The 20,227-nt window shown below is 46.8% G+C and overlaps 1 protein-coding gene across 1 annotated transcript; it reads right to left on the minus strand.

Moving 5' to 3' along the window:
• Nucleotides 1-9,793: 9,793 nt before the first annotated feature.
• Nucleotides 9,794-18,135, minus strand: LOC138771827 (protein kinase C delta type-like). Its single transcript, XM_069951833.1, has 4 exons — nt 17,328-18,135; nt 11,025-11,599; nt 10,433-10,576; nt 9,794-10,066 (listed from the first exon to the last, which is right to left on the minus strand). The coding sequence occupies exons 1-4, from the start codon at nt 17,824-17,826 to the stop codon at nt 9,794-9,796; spliced, it is 1,491 nt and encodes a 496-aa protein (XP_069807934.1). The 5' UTR covers nt 17,827-18,135.
• Between the last annotated feature and the right edge of the window lie 2,092 nt (nt 18,136-20,227).

Below are 20,227 nucleotides of genomic sequence, written 5' to 3' on the forward strand. Positions count from 1 at the left end.
CCCCATCACCTCCTCTGTCCCCCCATCACCTCCTCTGTCCCCCCCATTACCTCCTCTCTCACCCCCATCACCTCCTCTGTCCCCCCCATCACCTCCTCTCTCACCCCCATCACCTCCTCTGTCCCCCCATCACCTCCTCTGTCCCCCCCATCACCTCCTCTGGTCCCCCATCACCTCCTCTGGTCCCCCATCACCTCCTCTGTCCCCCCCCCCATCACCTCCTCTGTCACCCCCATAACCTCGTCTGTCACCCCTATAACCTTCTGACCTCCTCTCACCCCCTTCACCTCCTCTGTCACCCCCATCACCTCCTCTGTCACCTCCTCTGTGCCTCCACAACCTCCTCTTACCCGCATCACCTGCTCTTACCCCCATCACCCCCTCTCTCCCCCTTCTCTTTCTTCCTCTCCCCCCTTCACCTCCTCTCTCTTCCTCTCCCCTCTTCACCTCCTCTATCCCCCTTCACCTCCTCTCTCTTCCTCTCCCCCATCACCTGCTCTTACCCCCATCACCCCCTCTCTCCCCCTTCTCTTTCTTCCTCTCCCCCCTTCACCTCCTCTCTCTTCCTCTCCCCTCTTCACCTCCTCTCTCTTCCTCTCCCCTCTTCACCTCCTCTCCCCCCTTCACCTCCTCTCTCTTCCTCTCCCCTCTTCACCTCCTCTATCTCCCTCAGACCTTACGCTCACCTTGATCTCCTCGTGGCTCAGAGGCTGGAGAAGAGAGGAAGACCCTCTCCATGCCCGGATTAGGTGAGTATAATTTTTGTGTGTGTGCATGTTGTGGCAGGAGGGGAAGGGAGTAGAATGGTGGACATTACTATGGGGGCAGGGCAGGGGGCATTATTACTATATGGGGGGGGGGGGGTCATAGAAGGGGATATTATTATCTGGCTACATAGGAGAGGTATCTGACTACATGGGGGAGGTATCTGACTACAAGAGAGGGAGGTATCTGACTACATGAGGAGGTATCTGACTACAAGAGAGGGAGGTATCTGACTACATGAGGAGGTATCTGACTACATGGGGGAGGTATAAGTATCTGACTACATGGTGAAAGTATCTGACTACATGAGAGAGGTATCTGACTACATGAGGGAGGTATCTGACTACATGAGGGAGGTATCTGACTACATGGGGGGAGGTATCTGACTACATGGGGGGGTATCTGACTACATGGGGGGAGGTATCTGACTACATGGGGGAGGTATCTGACTACATGGGGGAGGTATCTGACTACATGGGGGGAGGTATCTGACTACATGAGGGAGGTATCTGACTACATGGGGGAGGTATCAGACTACATGAGGGAGGTATCTGACTACATGGTGGAAGTATCAGACTACATAGGGGAGGTATCTAACTACATGGAGGGAGTTATCTGACTACATGAGGGAGGTATCTGACTACATGGGGGAGGTATCTGACTACATGGGGGGCGGTATCTGACTACATGGGGGGCGGTATCTGACTACATGGGGAGAGGTATCTGACTACATGAGGAGGTATCTGACTACATGGGGGGAGGTATCTGACTACATGGGGGAGGTATCTGACTACATGGTGGAAGTATCTAACTAAATGGCGGAAGTATCTGACTACATGGTGGAAGTATCTGACTACATGAGAGAGGTATCTGACTACATGAGGGAGGTATCTGACTACATGAGGGAGGTATCTGACTACATGGGGGGAGGTATCTGACTACATGGGGGGGGTATCTGACTACATGGGGGAGGTATCTGACTACATGGGGGGAGGTATCTGACTACATGGGGGAGGTATCTGACTACATGGTGGAAGTATCAGACTACATGGGGGAGGTATCTGACTACATGGTGGAGGTATCTGACTACATGGGGAGAGGTATCTGACTACATGGGGGGAGGTATCTGACTACATGGGGGGAGGTATCTGACTACATGGGGGGAGGTATCTGACTACATGAGGAGGTATCTGACTACATGAGGGAGGTATCTGACTACATGGGGGGAGGTATCTGACTACATGGGGGGGGGTATCTGACTACATGGGGGAGGTATCTGACTACATGGGGGGAGGTATCTGACTACATGGGGGAGGTATCTGACTACATGGTGGAAGTATCAGACTACATGGGGGAGGTATCTGACTACATGGGGAGAGGTATCTGACTACATGGGGGGAGGTATCTGACTACATGGGGGGAGGTATCTGACTACATGGGGGGAGGTATCTGACTACATGAGGAGGTATCTGACTACATGGGGGAGGTATCTGACTACATGGTGGAGGTATCTGATTACATGGGGGAGGTATCTGACTAGATGGCGGGAGCTATCTGACTACATGGGGGGTATCTGACTACATGGGGGGAGGTATCTGGCCACATGAGGAGGTATCTGACTATATGGGGAGGTATCTGACTACATGGGGAGGTATCTGACTACATGGGGGGAGGTATCTGACTACATGGGGGGAGGTATCTGACTACATGGGGGGAGGTAACTGACTACATGGGGGGAGGTATCTGACTACATGAGAGAGGTATCTGACTACATGGAGGGAGGTATCTGGCTACATGAGGAGGTATCTGGCTACATGGGGGAAGTATCTGGCTACATGGGAGAGTTATCTGACTACATAGGGGAGGTATCTGACTACATGGGGGGAGGTATCTGGCTATCTGGGCAGAGGTATCTGACTTCATGGGGGGAGGTATCTGGCTACATGGGGAGTTATCTGACTACATGGGGAGGTATCTGACTACATGGGGAGTTATCTGACTACATGAGGGAGGTATCTGACTACATGGGGAGGTATCTGTCTACATGGCGGGAGGTATCTTGCTATATATAAGGAGGTACCTTGACTACATGGGGAGCAGGTATCTGGCTACATAGGGGGAGGTATTCGGCTACATGGGTAGAAGGTATCTGGCTACATAGAAGAAGGCCTCTTGACTACATTGGCGAGATATCTGGCTACATAGAAGGAGGCCTCTTGACTACATGGTGGAGGTATCTGACTACATGGGGAGGTATCTGACTACATGGGGGAGGTATCTGACTACATGGGGGAAGTATCTGACTACATGGGGGAAGTATCTGACTGCATGGTGGAGATAGCTGACTACATGGGGAGGTAGCTGACTACATGGGGAGGTATCTGACTACATGGTGGATGTATCTGACTGCATGGGGAAGGTATCTGGCTACATGGTGGAGGTATCTGACTACATGGTGGAGGTAGCTGACTACATGAGGGGAAGGTATCTGACTACATGAGGGGGAGGTATCTGACTACATGGGGGGAGGTATCTGACTACATGGGGGGAGGTATCTGACTACATGGGGGGAGGTATCTGACTACATGGGGGGAGGTATCTGACTACATGGGGGGAGGTATCTGACTACATGGGGGGAGGTATCTGACTACATGGGGGGAGGTATCTGACTACATGGGGGGAGGTATCTGACTACATGGGGAGGTATCTGACTACATGGGGGGAGGTATCAGACTACATGGGGGAAAGGTATCTGACTACATGGGGGGAGGTAGCTGACTACATGGGGGGAGGTATCTGACTACAAGAGAGGGAGGTATCTGGCTACATAGAAGGAGGCCTCTTGACTACATGGGGGGAGCTATCTGGCTGCAGGGGGACATATCCAGCTCTGTGGGATATATCCCTCCTGCTTCTCTGGTACCCGGTTTACTGACGGCCTGCTCAGCCAATCAGTGCACTGTCCCACCGTAAACACTGATTGGCTGAGAAGGCCATCAGTGAGCCGGGAGCCAGAGAAGCAGGTGGAAGTACAGGCAGATAGGTATGATCTGTTAAGGGCCAGGAGCTAATAAGGTAAATAGGCAGTGGCTACATTCTCGCAGCAGAATGAAAATCCTCTGTGAGAATGCAGAGCTATAGGCCATAACAGTAGAGGACACTATGTTCTTATATACAGGTGTATCGTGCTGTATACCGTATATACCATGTGTGATGACCAGTGACCTGTATAGAGGACACTATGGGGGAGATTTATGAAAGGGTGTAAATATACACCTGGTGTAAACTGCCCACTGCAACCGATCACCACAACTCCTCTTTTATTCTACCAGAGCTGAAAGCTGAGCTGTGATTGGTTGTTGTGGGCAGTTTGTATATTTACACCCTTTCATAAATCTTCCCCTATGTTCTTATATAAAGCTGCATGGTGCAGTATACAGAATATACCATGTGTGATGACCAGTGATCTCTATATAGGTGACACTATGTTCTTCTATACATGTGCAGGAGGATGAAGGGGGTAGTAGTATAATGATGAAGTGGTAGAAATATAATGACAGAAGTGCAGGAAGGATTCGGACAGCCGTGGGTGACATACGTGGAGGCTGAGTGACAGAGCCGGATCCCCGGGCGCCGTCACTCACAACCTCCACAGCCTGCTGCAGGAGAGATGATGAACTTTGCCCCATGTAAGACCCAAGTACCGACGGGAGAAGGAGCTTGCCGGGTCACTAGTGAAAGCCGCGCCGTTCCTATGTGCGGTGACCTGGCAAGCTCCTTCTCCCGCCTCTACTTGGGTCTTACATGGGGGCAAAGTTCATCATCTCTCCTGCAGCAGGCTGTGGAGGTTGTGAGCGACGGTGCCCGGGGATCCAGCTACGTCACTCAGCCTCCACGTATGTCACCCACGGCTGTCCAAATCTCCCCCCGGAGCAGGACTGGAACAGGAGTAGCGGGCCCCGTCACTCAGCCTCCACAGAGCAGTGATACTCCACAGCCAGCAGAGCATTCTGTATGTCACCCACTGCTGCCGAATCTCTCCCCCGCCTGGAGCAGAGCTGGAGCAGGACTAGCGGGCGCCGTCACTCACAGCATCGACGGTCTGCTGCAGGGGAGATAATGAACTTTGCGAACATCTTCCTTTAAAGCTAATGACCCCCCCCCCATAAATGTGTGCCGTCACCCCCATAATCACTGCGTGCCAACCAGCCCCCTATGATAACAGTGTATGTTCTGTTACACAGTAAACACCAGGTAATAACCAGCAGTGGGCAGAAAGAAAGCAAAGGGGGCAGGTACAAAAGCAGGGAGAACCAATGCATGATGGGAAATGTAGTGGCTCAAAATACTCAGTTGGCATTGGTAAGTAAGACCAGCTAAGTTTGTGAGCATTTCATTTTTTTTAGCTCTTGAGGGGAATACCCCTTTAACAACATGTTTCAATCATGGTGGAAACTGTGCTCCCATATCTCCCCTAATAGCCAGGCCCGCTTCTGCCATGAGGCGGAATGAGTATTCCGCCTCAGGCGGCAGATTTTGCAGACCTGCAGGGGGCGGCATGCCCGGCTGATAATCTGGCGGACCGGGCAAATGCCCGCTGGGCCGCCCAGATTATCAGTTGTAGGGCCGCCTGCCGGGCCCCTCCAGAACATACACTACCACCCCCACCTCCCTGGAACACCCAGGGTCCGCGGCCACTGGAGCTCTTTAAGGCGGATCTGCCCCTTTAAAAGCAGGGGGCTCCGCTACCACTAGCTGTTCTAACCAGTCCACTGAGCTTCCGGACAGGTCACCTGATGCACGCCGGCCCCGTAAGCTCACAGCTCCAGCCCCGCGCGCCGCACCTCTACCGCGGTCCTGTGCGGTCAGCTGTTACATGTATGCCACCGAGCAGGAGAATAGAGAGGTGCGGCACGCAGGGCTGGAGCTGTGAGCTTACGGGGCCGGCGTGCCTCAGGTGACCTGTCCGGAAGCTCAGTGGACTGGTTAGAACAGCTAGTGGTAGCAGAGCCCCCTGCTTTTAAAGGGGCAGATTCGCCTTGAAGAGCTCCGGCGGCCGCGGCCCCTGGGTGTTCCAGGAAGGTGGGGGCTGGTAGTGTATGTTGGTGGTGGGCTTGCTGCGGGCCCGCGCGCGCGGGGGGGGGGAGGTGGTTCGAGTGCCAGTGAGGGGGGCGGCGGCCTGAGGTTTGCCTCAGGCGGCACAGACCCCAGAATCGGCCCTGCTAATAGCCACGTTATGTTGCCTAAAATTTCAAAACATCTCTATTTGGGGAGAAATTGGGACATGAATCCAAACTTGTAGACATTTTCCCTGTAGTGACCAAAACATGGGTAATATATAACCATAGGCATTTTCCAACACCAAAACATTTTTCCAGGGATTTCAGGAGGCGGACCTTCACAGATCAGCTAAACACCAACAATTATTAAAGGGAAACTAAAGGGAGACTTTAACCAGCTGTCACGTTCCTATTGGGCCGGGGATGCTAAGAATAAAGGTGACTTTCTTACCACTAACCTCAGCGCTGTTCTTGGTAACCCATGTTTTTTATGAATATATAAGTTAGGTGTTTAGATGTACAAAGCAGACACTCATCCAGCCCCCCCCCCCCCCCCCCCCCCCGGCCAACTGCCTCCTCATCAATATTTGATATCTGAGGGGTGAGCTGGCAGGGCAGATCTGTGCTCCGAAGGCTGTAGTACGGCCCCCAGTGCACCATAGTTACATATGATAAAACAGGATTTATCGACAGTGGTGCTGAGGAGGAAGGTAAGAAAATTACCTTTATTCTTGGTGTTCCCGGCCCTATAGGGACATGACAGCAAAAAATATTTCTTTACAATGGTGTGTTAGAGGGAAGAGAAAAAAAACACAATTTACTGCTGTTGCATACTGTCACCTTATTAAAGTGGTATTCTGGAAAAAGTTAATTCAGTGATATGTAACTGCTAGGACCAGAGCTTCTGAAGCCCTGCAGTTCCCAAAACAGCCATTGGTGGCAGCAGAGGAGCCATGTCTTCCCTTACTTAGTGCTGCCAGTCAATCAAAATTAAAAAACAAACCAACTTGGATTAGTATGCATATTCTTATAACTATGTAAAAGTACTGTTTTCTGCTAATTTCAAATGAAAAATTACATCAACAAAAAATGAAAAAGTACAAAACAGTGAGAGGCTTCAGAAGTGATGTCCTAAGTATAGAATGCGCTGTGCTAAGTAAATCACAAAAAATACATATACAGATACTAAAAGGTAAAAATACTATCCTGTTCTGTGTTCTGTTGTATTGCAGATCATGTTGTATAAAATAATCGATCAATGACTGTATCCTGAAAGACTTTTTTATATGAATGGACAGCAACAACAACAGTGCCCTCTAGTGTACCAGAATATAACTGCAAGACATACAGTGGATGCTGAATTCTCTGTGATGTGTGTATCTGTATGTGCAATAAATATCAAGAGATTGTCTGGATTCCTGCAGTGACAGGACACTACTAAGGCTTCTTTTAGACGTCCCACCAAGCATTGTTATTGAGGGCACATTAGCATTAGGTGATTTATCAGCTGATCACTGGTCCTTTTCCCCATTATCAGGAGTGAGCGTTCTTAGGAGTGAGGTTCTTAGCGCACAATTTCTCACATTGTGCGAGCCCATCTGCCACGTCACGGCGACCTCATTCAGATGGGTCCCTACACTAACGCTATTTATTTATTGAACTTTTTTATTCATTTGATCTAGTTACTATGGGCTTCTCTACAGTGAATGACTATGAATATAAAAGCACATTACAGGTGATAAAACTTTTACACCACATGGGTCTTGTGCTACATATACGATGTTAGTGTAGGGACCCACCTGAGGGTAGAAGTGCTGCAGGTGGGATCATACAATACATGGAAATTGAATATAATAAACTGCACCCGTACAATTTAGTAACAATAGTGGGTGAAATTGTTAAGAATCAATTGTTTGTTTTCTCTAAAAAAAGGAAAAAGATTTTAGTTTATGTGGCTTTGGGGGTGCAGGCCAAGCTTTGCTTTCTGTAAAATGTAGCATCTATAAGTACCGGTAATAGGTTTCTCCTTCCTGTGTGACATTGCATGGTCACAGTGTTCTGTATATGTGGCTATGACATTAGGAACATTTGTACAATTACCAAACTGATGTCACACTGGGTCCTTATCACACAACCACACTGGGCCTGTAACTTACATTAAGGCTGCAAGCGTTTTTTAGCCAGGCTCTGCAGTTGTTATTGACCAGGGGTGGGGAACCTTTCTCCTGTCGACGGCCATTCAGGCATTTATAAAATTATTTGAGGGCCATAGACTACACAGCTGCTGCACTTAATATTATGCTATGCACTTAACCCCTCAATATTGCCCCCCAGCAGTGCACTTAAAGGGGTTATCCAACGTAAGAAAAACCTGACCACTTTCTTCCAGAGTTGCAAAATCTACACCCAAACTGGAGACGAGAGAGGTTCTGTCTCTGGAAGAAAGTCGCCATGTTTTTCTAACACTGCATTGCAGGACCTAGGGGAGCCAGGTGGTGTTTAGCTGGGGGCAAGATGTTGGTGTACTGCTGGGGCACTTGTCACAGCGGCCAGGAGTGATACAGTATGTTCCCACCCCTGGATGTTCCGACACACAATGTATGATAGAACAGTCTGTAGTGCAGGTGTAGAGGAACCACAGAGTCCAGCAAATATATACGTAACCACTTGTAAACTTTACTCTAGAAAATCATCTTAATGTCACAGTACACAATAAACAGACCTTGTTTCCATAAAGATACCATGTAGGTAACATTTGACTGAGATCCCTTGATGAGCTGGGAACTTGAGAATAATACTTTTAGACTTGGAATACTTTATAAATCACAGTTTGTTGCTGGTGGATAATACTTATGATAAGGTCTATGGATACTCTGAGATACCTGACTGTAGTGACTTTAGTTGACTAGACTTGATGTGAGTGACCTTTTAGTGACTTGGGGTGGTGGCGGAGAATAAACTGCAGCAGGAACACTCTCTGTATACTCTCTCTGGAACACACTGACTGGATTGTGCACCAATCTAGTTCCCCCCCTCCCCCCTATACATACCTCTCAGGGACTGTAGGATTTGGTAGAAATCCTCTAGAAGGTGCTAAACTATAGCTGGTGATAGGTTAGGAGACAGAGGATGGAAAAGTGTGAGGTACCCAGCTCAGGGATTGGTTCTCAGTAGCATACAGTTATATTCAAATAAGAATAATCATTTTGCAGTAAACCCATTAGTTGACGCTTCCACTTAGCTGTAGTGTAGTGCAAGCCTATGACCTTAATGCTTCCCTGTTCTTCTTCTTGACATGGTGTCCCCTTCCTTCTTGATTCCTGTAAGTGACTGTGGTGGATACTGAAGATATTCTAAAACCTGATGACAATTGGCATACGCTTTATTTATTTATTTTTTTAAAGTCTTATTTAGAATTAAAAAAAAATAAATAAATCCGGCCTCCTCCACCCCTTAATAGCCGGCCATCTCTCACCTCTTTCCCCAGACCTATGACAGCATTGTCATTGACCCAGGGAAATCCAATCACCGGTATATAATATTATACTATACACAGAGTATAAATCTGTATATAGTACCATGAGGATGGAATTATTATAGACATGTGCTAAAAAAATCTTAATCTTTTCTTTTTCTCTCATATCCAACACCGCACTAGGAGCTGGTGCGGTCATGGATGTGAGGAAATCCTTTCACCGGTGAAAAAAATCTCACACATGCCTATAGTTATACAGCGCAGATGGGCTGGCGCTTCCACTTACCTTACCAGTGTGGCTTACCTACTGGCTTGTTGTGCAGTGTAGGGGTCCAGCCATGTTGTTCTTCTCCACATGTGTCCGCTTCCTTCCTGCAGGTGTCTTGTTGGTGTCCTTGATGACTGATGGTCATTGGGGGTCCACTCTTCATGGTCTTCGGTCTGTGGATCCTCTTCTGCCAGGTGCTCAGGGGTTAAGCTCACTCTGATGACTTTAGAGCTGGCCAAAGGTCTTCGAGGTGACAAACGAAAACCCCCGGAATATGGCCTGTTCCTCCGATGTCAGACGACACGTCCTGGCCTCTTTTACCTCCATGGTCTTCAGATAGAACTTTTCGGTCTGCTGAGGCTTAGATGGTTTCGATGGGATGCGTGGTGGGGTCATCTCGAGGGCTTCCACCTTGACCCAATCAATAGGCTGGAAAAATTGATGTTCTCTGGTGTTTCGGTTGGCTCCCAAGCGCTGTGCAGGATCTTGCTGGAGGAGCTGGAATGAGAAATGTACATATTATTTAGTGACCATAACTCTTGAGGCTGTGTAGATAAGAGAGAGCACTTATCTTTGTGAATGGCAGCCTATCCTATTGTCTACTGGATGGCATAGAGATGATTGAGCCTTAATTCTGATGAATTGTAAAGTCTTCAGAATTTTCTCATTTGACATAATTTGTCTACAGAGAGGGTTAAAAGGGGTCTTGCATGTGCAGCCAGCACTCTATTCATTGTCTATGGGCTTCTGCATAATGACACATTAAGTGTAATATTCCTTATCCCCATAAAGAATGAATGGAGTGCTTGATGTGCGTGCATGGTCTGAACCATTCATACCTGATCCGATCAGATAGACACTGACCTGTGTGATGAAGTCTTCGGCGCCGGAGCTGGTGTCATCGATGGGGGTTGGATGGTAGTCACGCCCTCCGGTAATCATTTTCTTCATGATGACACCAAATGAATACCAGTCTGCTCCGGCGCCATATCCCTTCCTTGCCAGCATCTGCAATAAAGAAAACAACAGATATTATCTTGAGTTTATTGAAGTGGGATGTCGCCAGGATGTGCCATGACTTTAAGAATGGTGGGGGACTGATCTCTGGGAGCCGCATAAACTGTAACAGGGAGATGCAACGTTGGTGCAGCACTGAATGCCCCTGAATGTTTTCCTCCTGCACAGTAACCCTCAGTTATAGGCATTCTAAAGCGACACTATTCACATTAGTGTGGCATTACCCCCCCTTTGGAGTTTTGTCTTGCATAGAGATGTTCTTAGTCACATGGCTATGTAGGAAAAAAGAGACAAATACTACATCAGCGCCCCCGGCAGTCTTCTAATTTTTGTGAAGCCAGAGGTCAGACCCCCAGAGATGGCATATTCTAGCAGTATACCATCACCTGCTATACCCTGTAATAGAAGCAAATTAGTGGACAATAGGAAGATCTCTTACCTCGGGAGCCATGTAGCCTGCGGTCCCAGCGTATTGGGTGGCTTTTCGGTCTGCGAAGATGTTTTCCAGAGCGAGACCGAAATCTGTGATCTTGATGTGCCCTGTTTCAGCCACCAGGATGTTCTCGGGCTTGAGGTCTCGGTGGATGACGCCTCTTGAGTGGAGATATTGGATGCCACACACGAGCTCAGCGGCGTAGAATCTTGCACTGGAGATCTTCAGCGGCCCCTCCGATCGCAAAAGTTGGTCAAAGTCCCCGCAGCTCATGTATTCCAGCCCAAATAGAACAAACAACTTGGTCTGGAATGCAAAGTCTGCGTGGACTAGGAAGGGGCTCCCAGATGCCAGCTGTAAGACTCGGCGCTCCACCATCACATCCGCCTCCTCGATGTCGTCTAGCAGGACTCGCTTCTTGATGATCTTGACAGCGAACTGTTGGCTGGTGACGGTGTCTTGTGCCAACATGACCATTCCGTAGTTTCCCTCGCCGAGCACATGATGGAATCGTAATCTCTGTAGGATGGTGTTAGAGATGGTGCTGTCATTGCCAGTTGGTTGGACACTGCTGGGTCCTCCTACAAGGGGGAAAAATAGATATCAGAGATTAGCACACATGTAATTTTTGCTGTTTGTTTAAAGGAAACTATCAGCAGGTTAGACGAACCTAATGTTCCTTTTGCCCCCAGCATCTCACACACAATACACATCACCTTCTAAAGCTATTTATCGGACTAGGAGCTCTACTGTGTGTAATCCCTATTCTGATCTATTTGGGCTTGTACACAGTACCAACCCGGAATGGTTGTATCCATGGATATCTGAACTTCCAGCCACAGAATGGATGTAACACTGATTGGGTCAATGCAACGTCTGTAGAAAAAGTAATGGGCACTACTGTATCCAATACATGTGGTGATGATATGGATTGCAACAGACTAGTGCTTAGAGAGGTGGTGCTCACTTATAGGATAGGTGTATAAATTATCTTCATAAATAGAGTAGTAGAAGTATAAGGGCACTCACCATTTAAAAATTTACATCTTTATTGGAGAAAAATCTTTAAAAGTCCATAAACGACATAGTAGGTAGCGAGGACGCCAGTAGCTCCTCAGCAGCGGGCAGGGGACTATGTGTATGGGGTAGGGGCCTTGTGGCTGGAGGTGCAATGCTGTCTGCGACCAGGACAGGCTGGCAGGGCAGGAAGTTGGTGGGTGTGGGTGCTGGTAGGAACCAATGTGAGCCGCTGTCCAGGGTGCTGGTGCATCTTTGGCTATTTACATACCATAAAGCATCCAACAGCATCAGTCACAAAAGTCTAAAGAAATGCCTTCTCTGAAATAGAGGTGGGACGCACGCCAGAGGGTCTCCAATGCCGAATGGAGACCACATGACATCAAGTAAGAAGCAATCCAACAGCATCCAGTGGAGAAGTTATGGTGAGGTTTATTCAAGCATCATACACAGTGGCGATGTTTCTACCCTATTGGGTCTTTTTCAAGCCAGGCTTAACATGCTTAAAAATAGGCAATAGACGATAGGGTCGACACATTGGCACTGTGTGTGATGCTGGAATAAACCTCCCCATATCTTCTCTGATGGATGCTGTTGGATCGCTTATTACTTAATGGCACACAGATATGACAAAAGTTTAGATCATTTGGGACCTCACTGCTGAGACCCCCACCAAGAGATAGTTACCACCATCATACTGTTACAACACAAATCCAATATATACTAATACCACCGTTACCAATAATACCCACAAATATGCACACACAGTATACATTACATACTGTATATATATATATATATATATATATATATATATATACATATGCTAACATACCAATCACATGACATAAATACATAATAGATGCCCCAATACACAAACACACACAAAAATTACACAGATACAAACACATGCTGATTATACATGTATATATATATATATATATATATATATATATATATATATATACATCTATAGTACTAACACACAAATAATGACAAATGATGACATGGATGCACACCACACTGATGTTACACAGATATTCGCACACTTACTTTTTATGCGTGACAGGAAACTCCAGGGGTGTTCTCTTGTGAAGTTTCCACTTTCTCTGCTTCCAGCCTGGACCGTGCAGCCTGCAGCCCCTCTCCCACCTCACCGACTGCGGAGCTGTATACAGGAGGGGGTCACTGCAGGGGAAGGGGGTGTCAGGAGAGAGGAGGGGGTCCTTCTGCTGCTCTCTGCATCTTCCTGCCTGTCGTTGGGTGGTTTACTTACTGTGTGGAGGGGCCCCAGCTGACAGGCAGGAAGATAGCTATGCCTGTTCCCGGCCTGGGAGCTGCTGAAGAGGGAGGCCGTGTACAGGGACTGCAGGGGAAGGGACAGGCCCAGTGGATTTAGTTTAGTAAAAAAGCAAGGGGGAAAGCAACACAGTGCACAGATTCAGTTATGAAACTATGTCTATTACCCCATACAATCCAAGATTAAATCACAGGAATAGGTGTATGTACATTTAAACCCTAACTTTTAATAAACACTATAAAAAGGTTTTGACCCCACAATAAAGACCAACATACAAACATTGACCTTATGTAGCCGCCTATAGGTGTATTGGTGCTACCAGCTGTTTTTGGTATTGACAACTACTATGTTACTATATCACAATCAGGGCCGGCGTTAGGGGGGGGCAAGCTGGGCACTTGCCCAGGGCCCCCATCCCTCTGGGACCCCTAGCTCCTTCCTTTATTAGTGGAGCAGGAAGCTGAGCAGCACAAACAGCTCCCCTGCTCTACTAACCAACCAAGGAGCTGAGCTGTGAGGACCGCAGAAGAAGAGGGAGAAGAGGGACCACCCCTACTGCAGGGCTGACTGTGCCCTAGAGGAGGATCGGCAAGCCCAGGTAAAGAAAAGGAGGTGGGGGGGTTGGGGGGTTTAGAGGGTTGTGGAGGCTGAGGGCAGGACTTGCGACCAAGGGGCGGTGCTTACGGCCGCGGGTGGGCGGAGTCTCCGGGGTCATTATAAAACAGTAACCCCCTCCCCATGAACAGTATACAAGAAGGGGGCAGGGGATCTTGTGTGATGCAGTCCTCCCCTCCTCCCTCTGTATCTATGGGCACCAGCCCCTGAGCAGTACACAGTACATGATGGAGGTGGGTGCTGAATCACACAGGATCCCCTCCCCCATTCAGGGCCTAGTGAACAGTATATGCGGAGGGGATTCTGTATGATACAGTACCCCCATATCTCTCCCCTGCTCTACTACTACCCCCAATACTGCTCTACTACTATCCCAATACTACTCCTAATACTGCTCTACTACTAATCCTATACTGCTTTACTACTACCCCCAATACAACTCCTAATACTGCCCAACTACTACCCCCAATACTACTCCTAATACTGCCCTACTACTACCCCCAATACTACTCCTAATACTGCCCTACTACTACCCCCAATACTACTCCTAATACTGCCCTACTACTACCCCCAATACTACTCCTAATACTGCTCTACTACTATCCCCAATACTACTCCTAATACTGCTCTACTACTACCCCCAATACTGCTCTACTACTATCCCAATACTACTCCTAATACTGCTCTACTACTACCCCCAATACTACTCCTAATACTGCTCTACTACTACCTTGATACTGCTCTACTACTATCCCCAATACTGCTCTACTACTACCCCCAATACTGCTCTCACTACCATTGCTACTATTACCCCCACTCCTGATACTACTACTACCAAAACTGCTACTCCTCTTATCTACTACTACACCCCTCATCTTCTATGCTTCTACTGTTACTACACCCCTTAATTGAAAAAGGGAAAACGAGATTTTATTTTTTTCCCATATCGCTTCAGCCCTAGGAGATGCTATGTGCTGGGGGGTAACTATCAGTGGAGATGCTATGTGTTGGGGAGGGGTTAATTATCAGTGGAGATGCTATGTGCTAGGGGGTAACTATCCCGGGAGATGCTATGTGCTGGGGGGTAACTATCAGTGGAGATGCTATGTGCTGGGGGGTAACTATCAGGGGAGATGCTATGTGCTGGGAAGGTAACTATCAGGGGAGATGCTATCTGCTGGGAAGGTAACTATCAGTGGAGATGCTATGTACTGGGGGAGGGGGGGTAACTATCAGTGGAGAAGCTATGTGCTGGGGAGGTAACTATCAGGGGAGATGCTATGTGCTGGGGAGGTAACTATCAGTGGAGATGCTATGTGCTGGGGGGGGGGGCTATCTAACAGGTGTATAACCTACAGTGAGATGCCTCCTATATTGGTTAATACTACATACTGGGTGGTGGAGGTAACTACCAGGAGAATTACCTACAGAGGGATACCGACTATATGTACTATGGAGGCACAGAGGGACCTACCTACTATATTGGGCACAGAGGGGTCTTATTTAAGGTCACAGAAGATCCCCCCCACCTCGAGCAGTGCGCCAACCGCTGACAAAAAAAGTAAAGTGTATGGGGACCTTAAATTGCTGCTACAATGTTTTAGCATTTGGGGCCCCACCTTCAACTTTGCCCAGGGCCACATTTTGTCTAAAACTGGACATGATCACAATTGAGTCAATATCACAAGTGAGTTGTCAACACCGGTGAAATTTCATCAGGGTAGGAAAGCGTTACCGGAGTAGGGACCACCTCACCCTGTTATGCCCTATCCGAGTATAGTGTATATTCTACCCCTGCGTGCTCAGGGTGGAGAGGGGCCCTAATAAGGGCGACCCCTTCCCTGTTCTACCCCTTGGTACCGACCCTATGAAGCCCTTAGTAATAATGCAGGTCCTTTACTGACCGACGTGTTTCCTCCAGGTTGCTGGAATCTTCAGGGAAGTAAGGGCCAATTGGGAATGGGTTAGAAGTAGGCTAAATGGCTACTGCAGTGGCAAGGCGCCGTAATACACTCTGTGCTGTCTTGCACTCAGAGTGTGTGAGCAGTGAAGCCAGTGCTACCAGACATAGTGAAGAAAAGTAGGGGTTCCAGCACTCCGGTAGCAATTAAAATCTATAAGCTTTATTTCATATCCATAATTAAAACATGCTGCAAGGTAACACCGACGCGTTTTGCGCACATGCGCGCTTAGTCCTGGTATAATGAACACCTGATACAACACATGGTTAAGAACAAAAAGCAGCCTATCAAGTGGAGGCCCAAAGAGCCTACTGCACAGGTGGAAAAAGCAACCCAACATACTTAGTTACTGGAAGAATGCAACAATATAGAGCAAGTTCACACAAAGGAAGCGGACCAAAAAAGAAAAAAAGAATGATAATTCAAGATATAAGCAAGAAAAAGAAATGAAGATAAATGAAATTTGTAATGAGCATAAATAGAAATGAACATTAGATAAATATAGATATACGTACACACAAAAATTAATCATGTAAAAATTAGAAACAATATAAATGCATAACGTATGATGTAAATATGATATAAATATGAGAATGTAGATATAGCCATGTGGGAAACACAATGGATAAAAAAGAGAAAAGAGTCATAAATGTATAATAGTATTAGTATGTGTAGTATGGTATAATAAATCATTTTTAAAATTTAAACCATTCGGGTAGCGAGTATTCAACTTAAAGATATACTCCGCTTCTTTATGCAGTAAGAGCTGTTGTTTGTTGCCGCCTCTCATGGTGGCTTGCACCGTTTTAATACCGTAGAATGTGAATGAAGACATATTACCACGATGTTTGTCATGTTTGTGATGTTTGCTACAAGACACACTCTGAATGCAAGACAATTTAAAATGTACATTCACCTACTCCAGTGATTTATTAAACTGTGGGGAGACAAACATTCAGTGGTTTATTTGCCAACATTAGGAGCACATGTACTATATATACATCACATAATAACAATGGGAAATACTTTTGGGTATTTTGCATTATACGATGTAACATTTTTCTCTTTTGGGGGCATGTTTATTAGTGCAGGTAAAATCCTAAAATTAGACAAGCAGAGAGAAGATAAAGTACAGTAATCACAGTGTCTCACCCTATATAATACATTTGGGGAACATTACTAGATATACTAGACCCTTCTTTTTCCTTATACCCTCCTATTGTTGGTTTATTTTACTGTAACACTTGCTGTGATATTTTTGGGATTCAATGGTACATTATAAACCAGAAAAAAATCAGGAACATTCAGCATAGTACCCCCCCCCCATTATACTTGAGTTACTCAATGTGCTGAATACGTGATAAAGTCCATATGTCCCATGCATAGAACTATATAAGTGTACATATAGGGGTGTACCTGAGGCTGCCTGGTCTTCTTTCTTTTCTTCTTTCTTCTGGATCTTGATTGGTGGCTTCTTCTCTTCCACTGCAGAATCCAGGATGTTCCTCTTCTTGGCTCTCCTCCTCCCCGCCATATCTTCTTCCATGTGGATGTTGATTGGTGGCTTCTTTTCCACTGCAGAATCCACAATGTGTCTCTTCTTGGCCTTCCTCTTGCCAGCCACGACTTCTTTCTTCATCTGTTTGGCCTCTCCATCGTTGGACTTCTCAGAGCTCTTCTTCCTCCTCTGGCCCTTCACTGAAGTCTTCATCTCATCGTCCGATGAGTCCAGAGGGCATCTTGGTGTCTTCTCAGAGGCCAAGGTTTCCCGTCTCCTCTTCCTACCTTGGCTCTTCAACGAAGTCTTCTCATCGTCTGATGAGTCCAAGATGCGCCCTCCTGTCTTCTTCCTCTTCCTCCTCACAACAATCTCCTCGTCCTCCATGTTTGCGCTGTGGCTCGGTCCAGCAGACATCTCTCTCTGTCGTTCCTTAGCAACAGTATCCCAGGTGACATCACACCTGCCCTGGCCGCATGCATGGCATTGGTCATGTGATCAGTATCTGACACCATTCAACTCTATGGGCTATAGTTATATGTATTGCAGTCAGTATAATGGCGGCTTCACTTTGGTTCAAGACTTTTAAAATACTGTTGATTTCTCTTGAGAGACAAAATACAACCTGATTGGTGTAACAGATCTTACCAGGACTGACTCTACTCTGTATGTATGGGTGATAGAAAACCATTGGGGGAGATTTATCAGCTGTCTTATAGTCAGAGTCTCTTTATTGGCCATAGTAACCAATCACAGCTCAGCTTTCGTGTACTAACAAGCTCTGATATAATGAAATCTGGGATATGATTGGTTGCTATGGGCAACAAGGAGAAGGAGATCTCCCCCATAGTGTCTATACTATCATGGTTTTGTATTTCCCAAATTCCATTAGCTGTAAGTCTTTGTAGCAGTTTGGATCAGTCTAAAGAAACAGCAGTTTTATTGACAGTACACTTATATTTTAGGTATTCAGACATTCATGATATAATGATAGATATGTTGTTGTTGTTGTTGTTTTTTAACTTAAAGGAATTGAATATGTATTTTCCTGTTCGGTATGCTGTAATACTTTTTGTATTGTAGTGTGCTGCGAAACTGCAGATTGCCTTTTACATCTTGTGTTTGGGAGAGTATGGCCCCATGGATGACGTTATATAGAGTTTGTACTCTGTGGCTGTTTGGACACTGGAAGTAACTGGCACATGGTTTTAGCTATCTAGATGCCACAGTAACCATTGGCTGTGGGATCTAGATGGGTAAATGCTGTACTCCATGTGTAGGTGCCCTCTTCTGTGCGCCCTCAGAGCTGATCTACATTACTGTGGACCCCAACTTTATTCAGGCCCCATCATGACACTTGGCTCCTGCACCTAACACAGACTCTTAGCCCACTTATATAGAACCATAGAAGATTATGGAAGGAAAAAGACTACTGTGCTGAAGTCTCTGGGACTGTTTTGATTATTAATAGACAGTCTAAGCCCTGCAGTTCTATGATTCCCTGCTCTGCTCAAGCGCCGCCGCACAACGCAATGCCAGGCAGGGTCCCGTTCCCACTCTGTACTGTATATTCATATATACAGTATCAGGGGGGAAGACTGGCCATCAAGGTGAGTGGTGATTGCTATTACTGCTCACTGTGCTAGAACCACTAACAGTGCAAATGGTGATACCAATCACCACCCGCTGAACAAAGGTGGCCGCACATCGCAGTCATGTCCCCCGGATACTGTATATAAGAATATACAGTACACAGGGACATAAGACCCTGCTCTGTATAACGTTGTGCAGAAGCACTTCAGCAGAGAACAGGATTGGCAATTGCAGGGCTTAGACAGACCTGCAGTTCCCAGCACAAACACTGGTGCAGCAAATGGGCCCATGTCACCCCTCACTACTGCCATTCAATGGAAGCGCAGATGTAATAAAAAAAGATACATATTTTTAATGATGTTATATTGCGAAATATGTAAAAAAAAAAAAAAAAAAATTATAAAAAATTTCGGTCTCTGTACCCCTTTAACTGACAGTATTGTGCACTCAAAATACCCAGAGGAAGGTTTGGGTATGGCAGTTGTCTGATTTAATTACTTTCTCTACTTTTCTCCCATCCTTCCCTCTTTATTTTCTGTTTTTTCATATTTCAAAGGAAGTCTCCCTTATATCATTACTCCTATGTCATCTCTACATAACACTACACACATGTGGGACTTTAAGGGAATCAATCATTTCAGTCGGGCTGATTTGGTTCCCTGGAGCACAGTATAAAGCTCCTGTGCAGCTCGCGGCACATACCGGCTGCAGCAGAAGCTTAATACTGGAGAAAATAAAGTTTCAATCCGCTGCGTCAGGCAGAGAGCGCTGGCAGGTAGAGAGCGGTGACTACACAAGGACGGGAAGCCGCCCAAATGACCACCTGCCGTCCTCTGCCTGCCGCGCAGCGGCGGATTAAAACTTCATTTTCTCTGGTATGAAGCTTCAGCTGCCGCCGGTACATGCCACGAGCTGCACAGGAGCTTTAGACTGTGCTCCAGGGAACTTGGGCTGATTGGTTCCATTGGTTCCATTTAAGTCCCACATGTGTGTAGTGTTATGATTGGTTCCCTTTCAATTCACCATATGAAGTGTAAGCGCACAAGCAGGGAGAACACAGACAGCGTCTTAGACATAAACTGTGTAGCACAACCACTGAGCTGCAGAAACAGTGGAATCAACTGTATGGTGAGATTGTAACTATACCTAGGTCATAACGGAGGTGCTGGTAGGACGTATTGTAATTGCATGCAGACAGAACAGAACCCAACTAAGCAGTAATGGA

Source organism: Dendropsophus ebraccatus, chromosome 14 (genome assembly GCF_027789765.1).
Source record: "Dendropsophus ebraccatus isolate aDenEbr1 chromosome 14, aDenEbr1.pat, whole genome shotgun sequence".
Lineage (NCBI taxonomy): Eukaryota > Metazoa > Chordata > Amphibia > Anura > Hylidae > Dendropsophus > Dendropsophus ebraccatus.

Bases quoted from the DNA above. Each gene is read 5' to 3' on its own strand.
- LOC138771827 (XM_069951833.1), bottom strand. From the start codon at position 17,826: ATGTCTGCTGGACCGAGCCACAGCGCAAACATGGAGGACGAGGAGATT. The intron at 11,600-17,327 runs GTACACCCCTAT...TCCCCCTTGTAG, and splicing joins AGAAGACCAGGCAGCCTCAG to GAGGACCCAGCAGTGTCCAA. The intron at 10,067-10,432 runs GTCAGTGTCTAT...TTCTCATTCCAG, and splicing joins CCGAAGACTTCATCACACAG to CTCCTCCAGCAAGATCCTGC.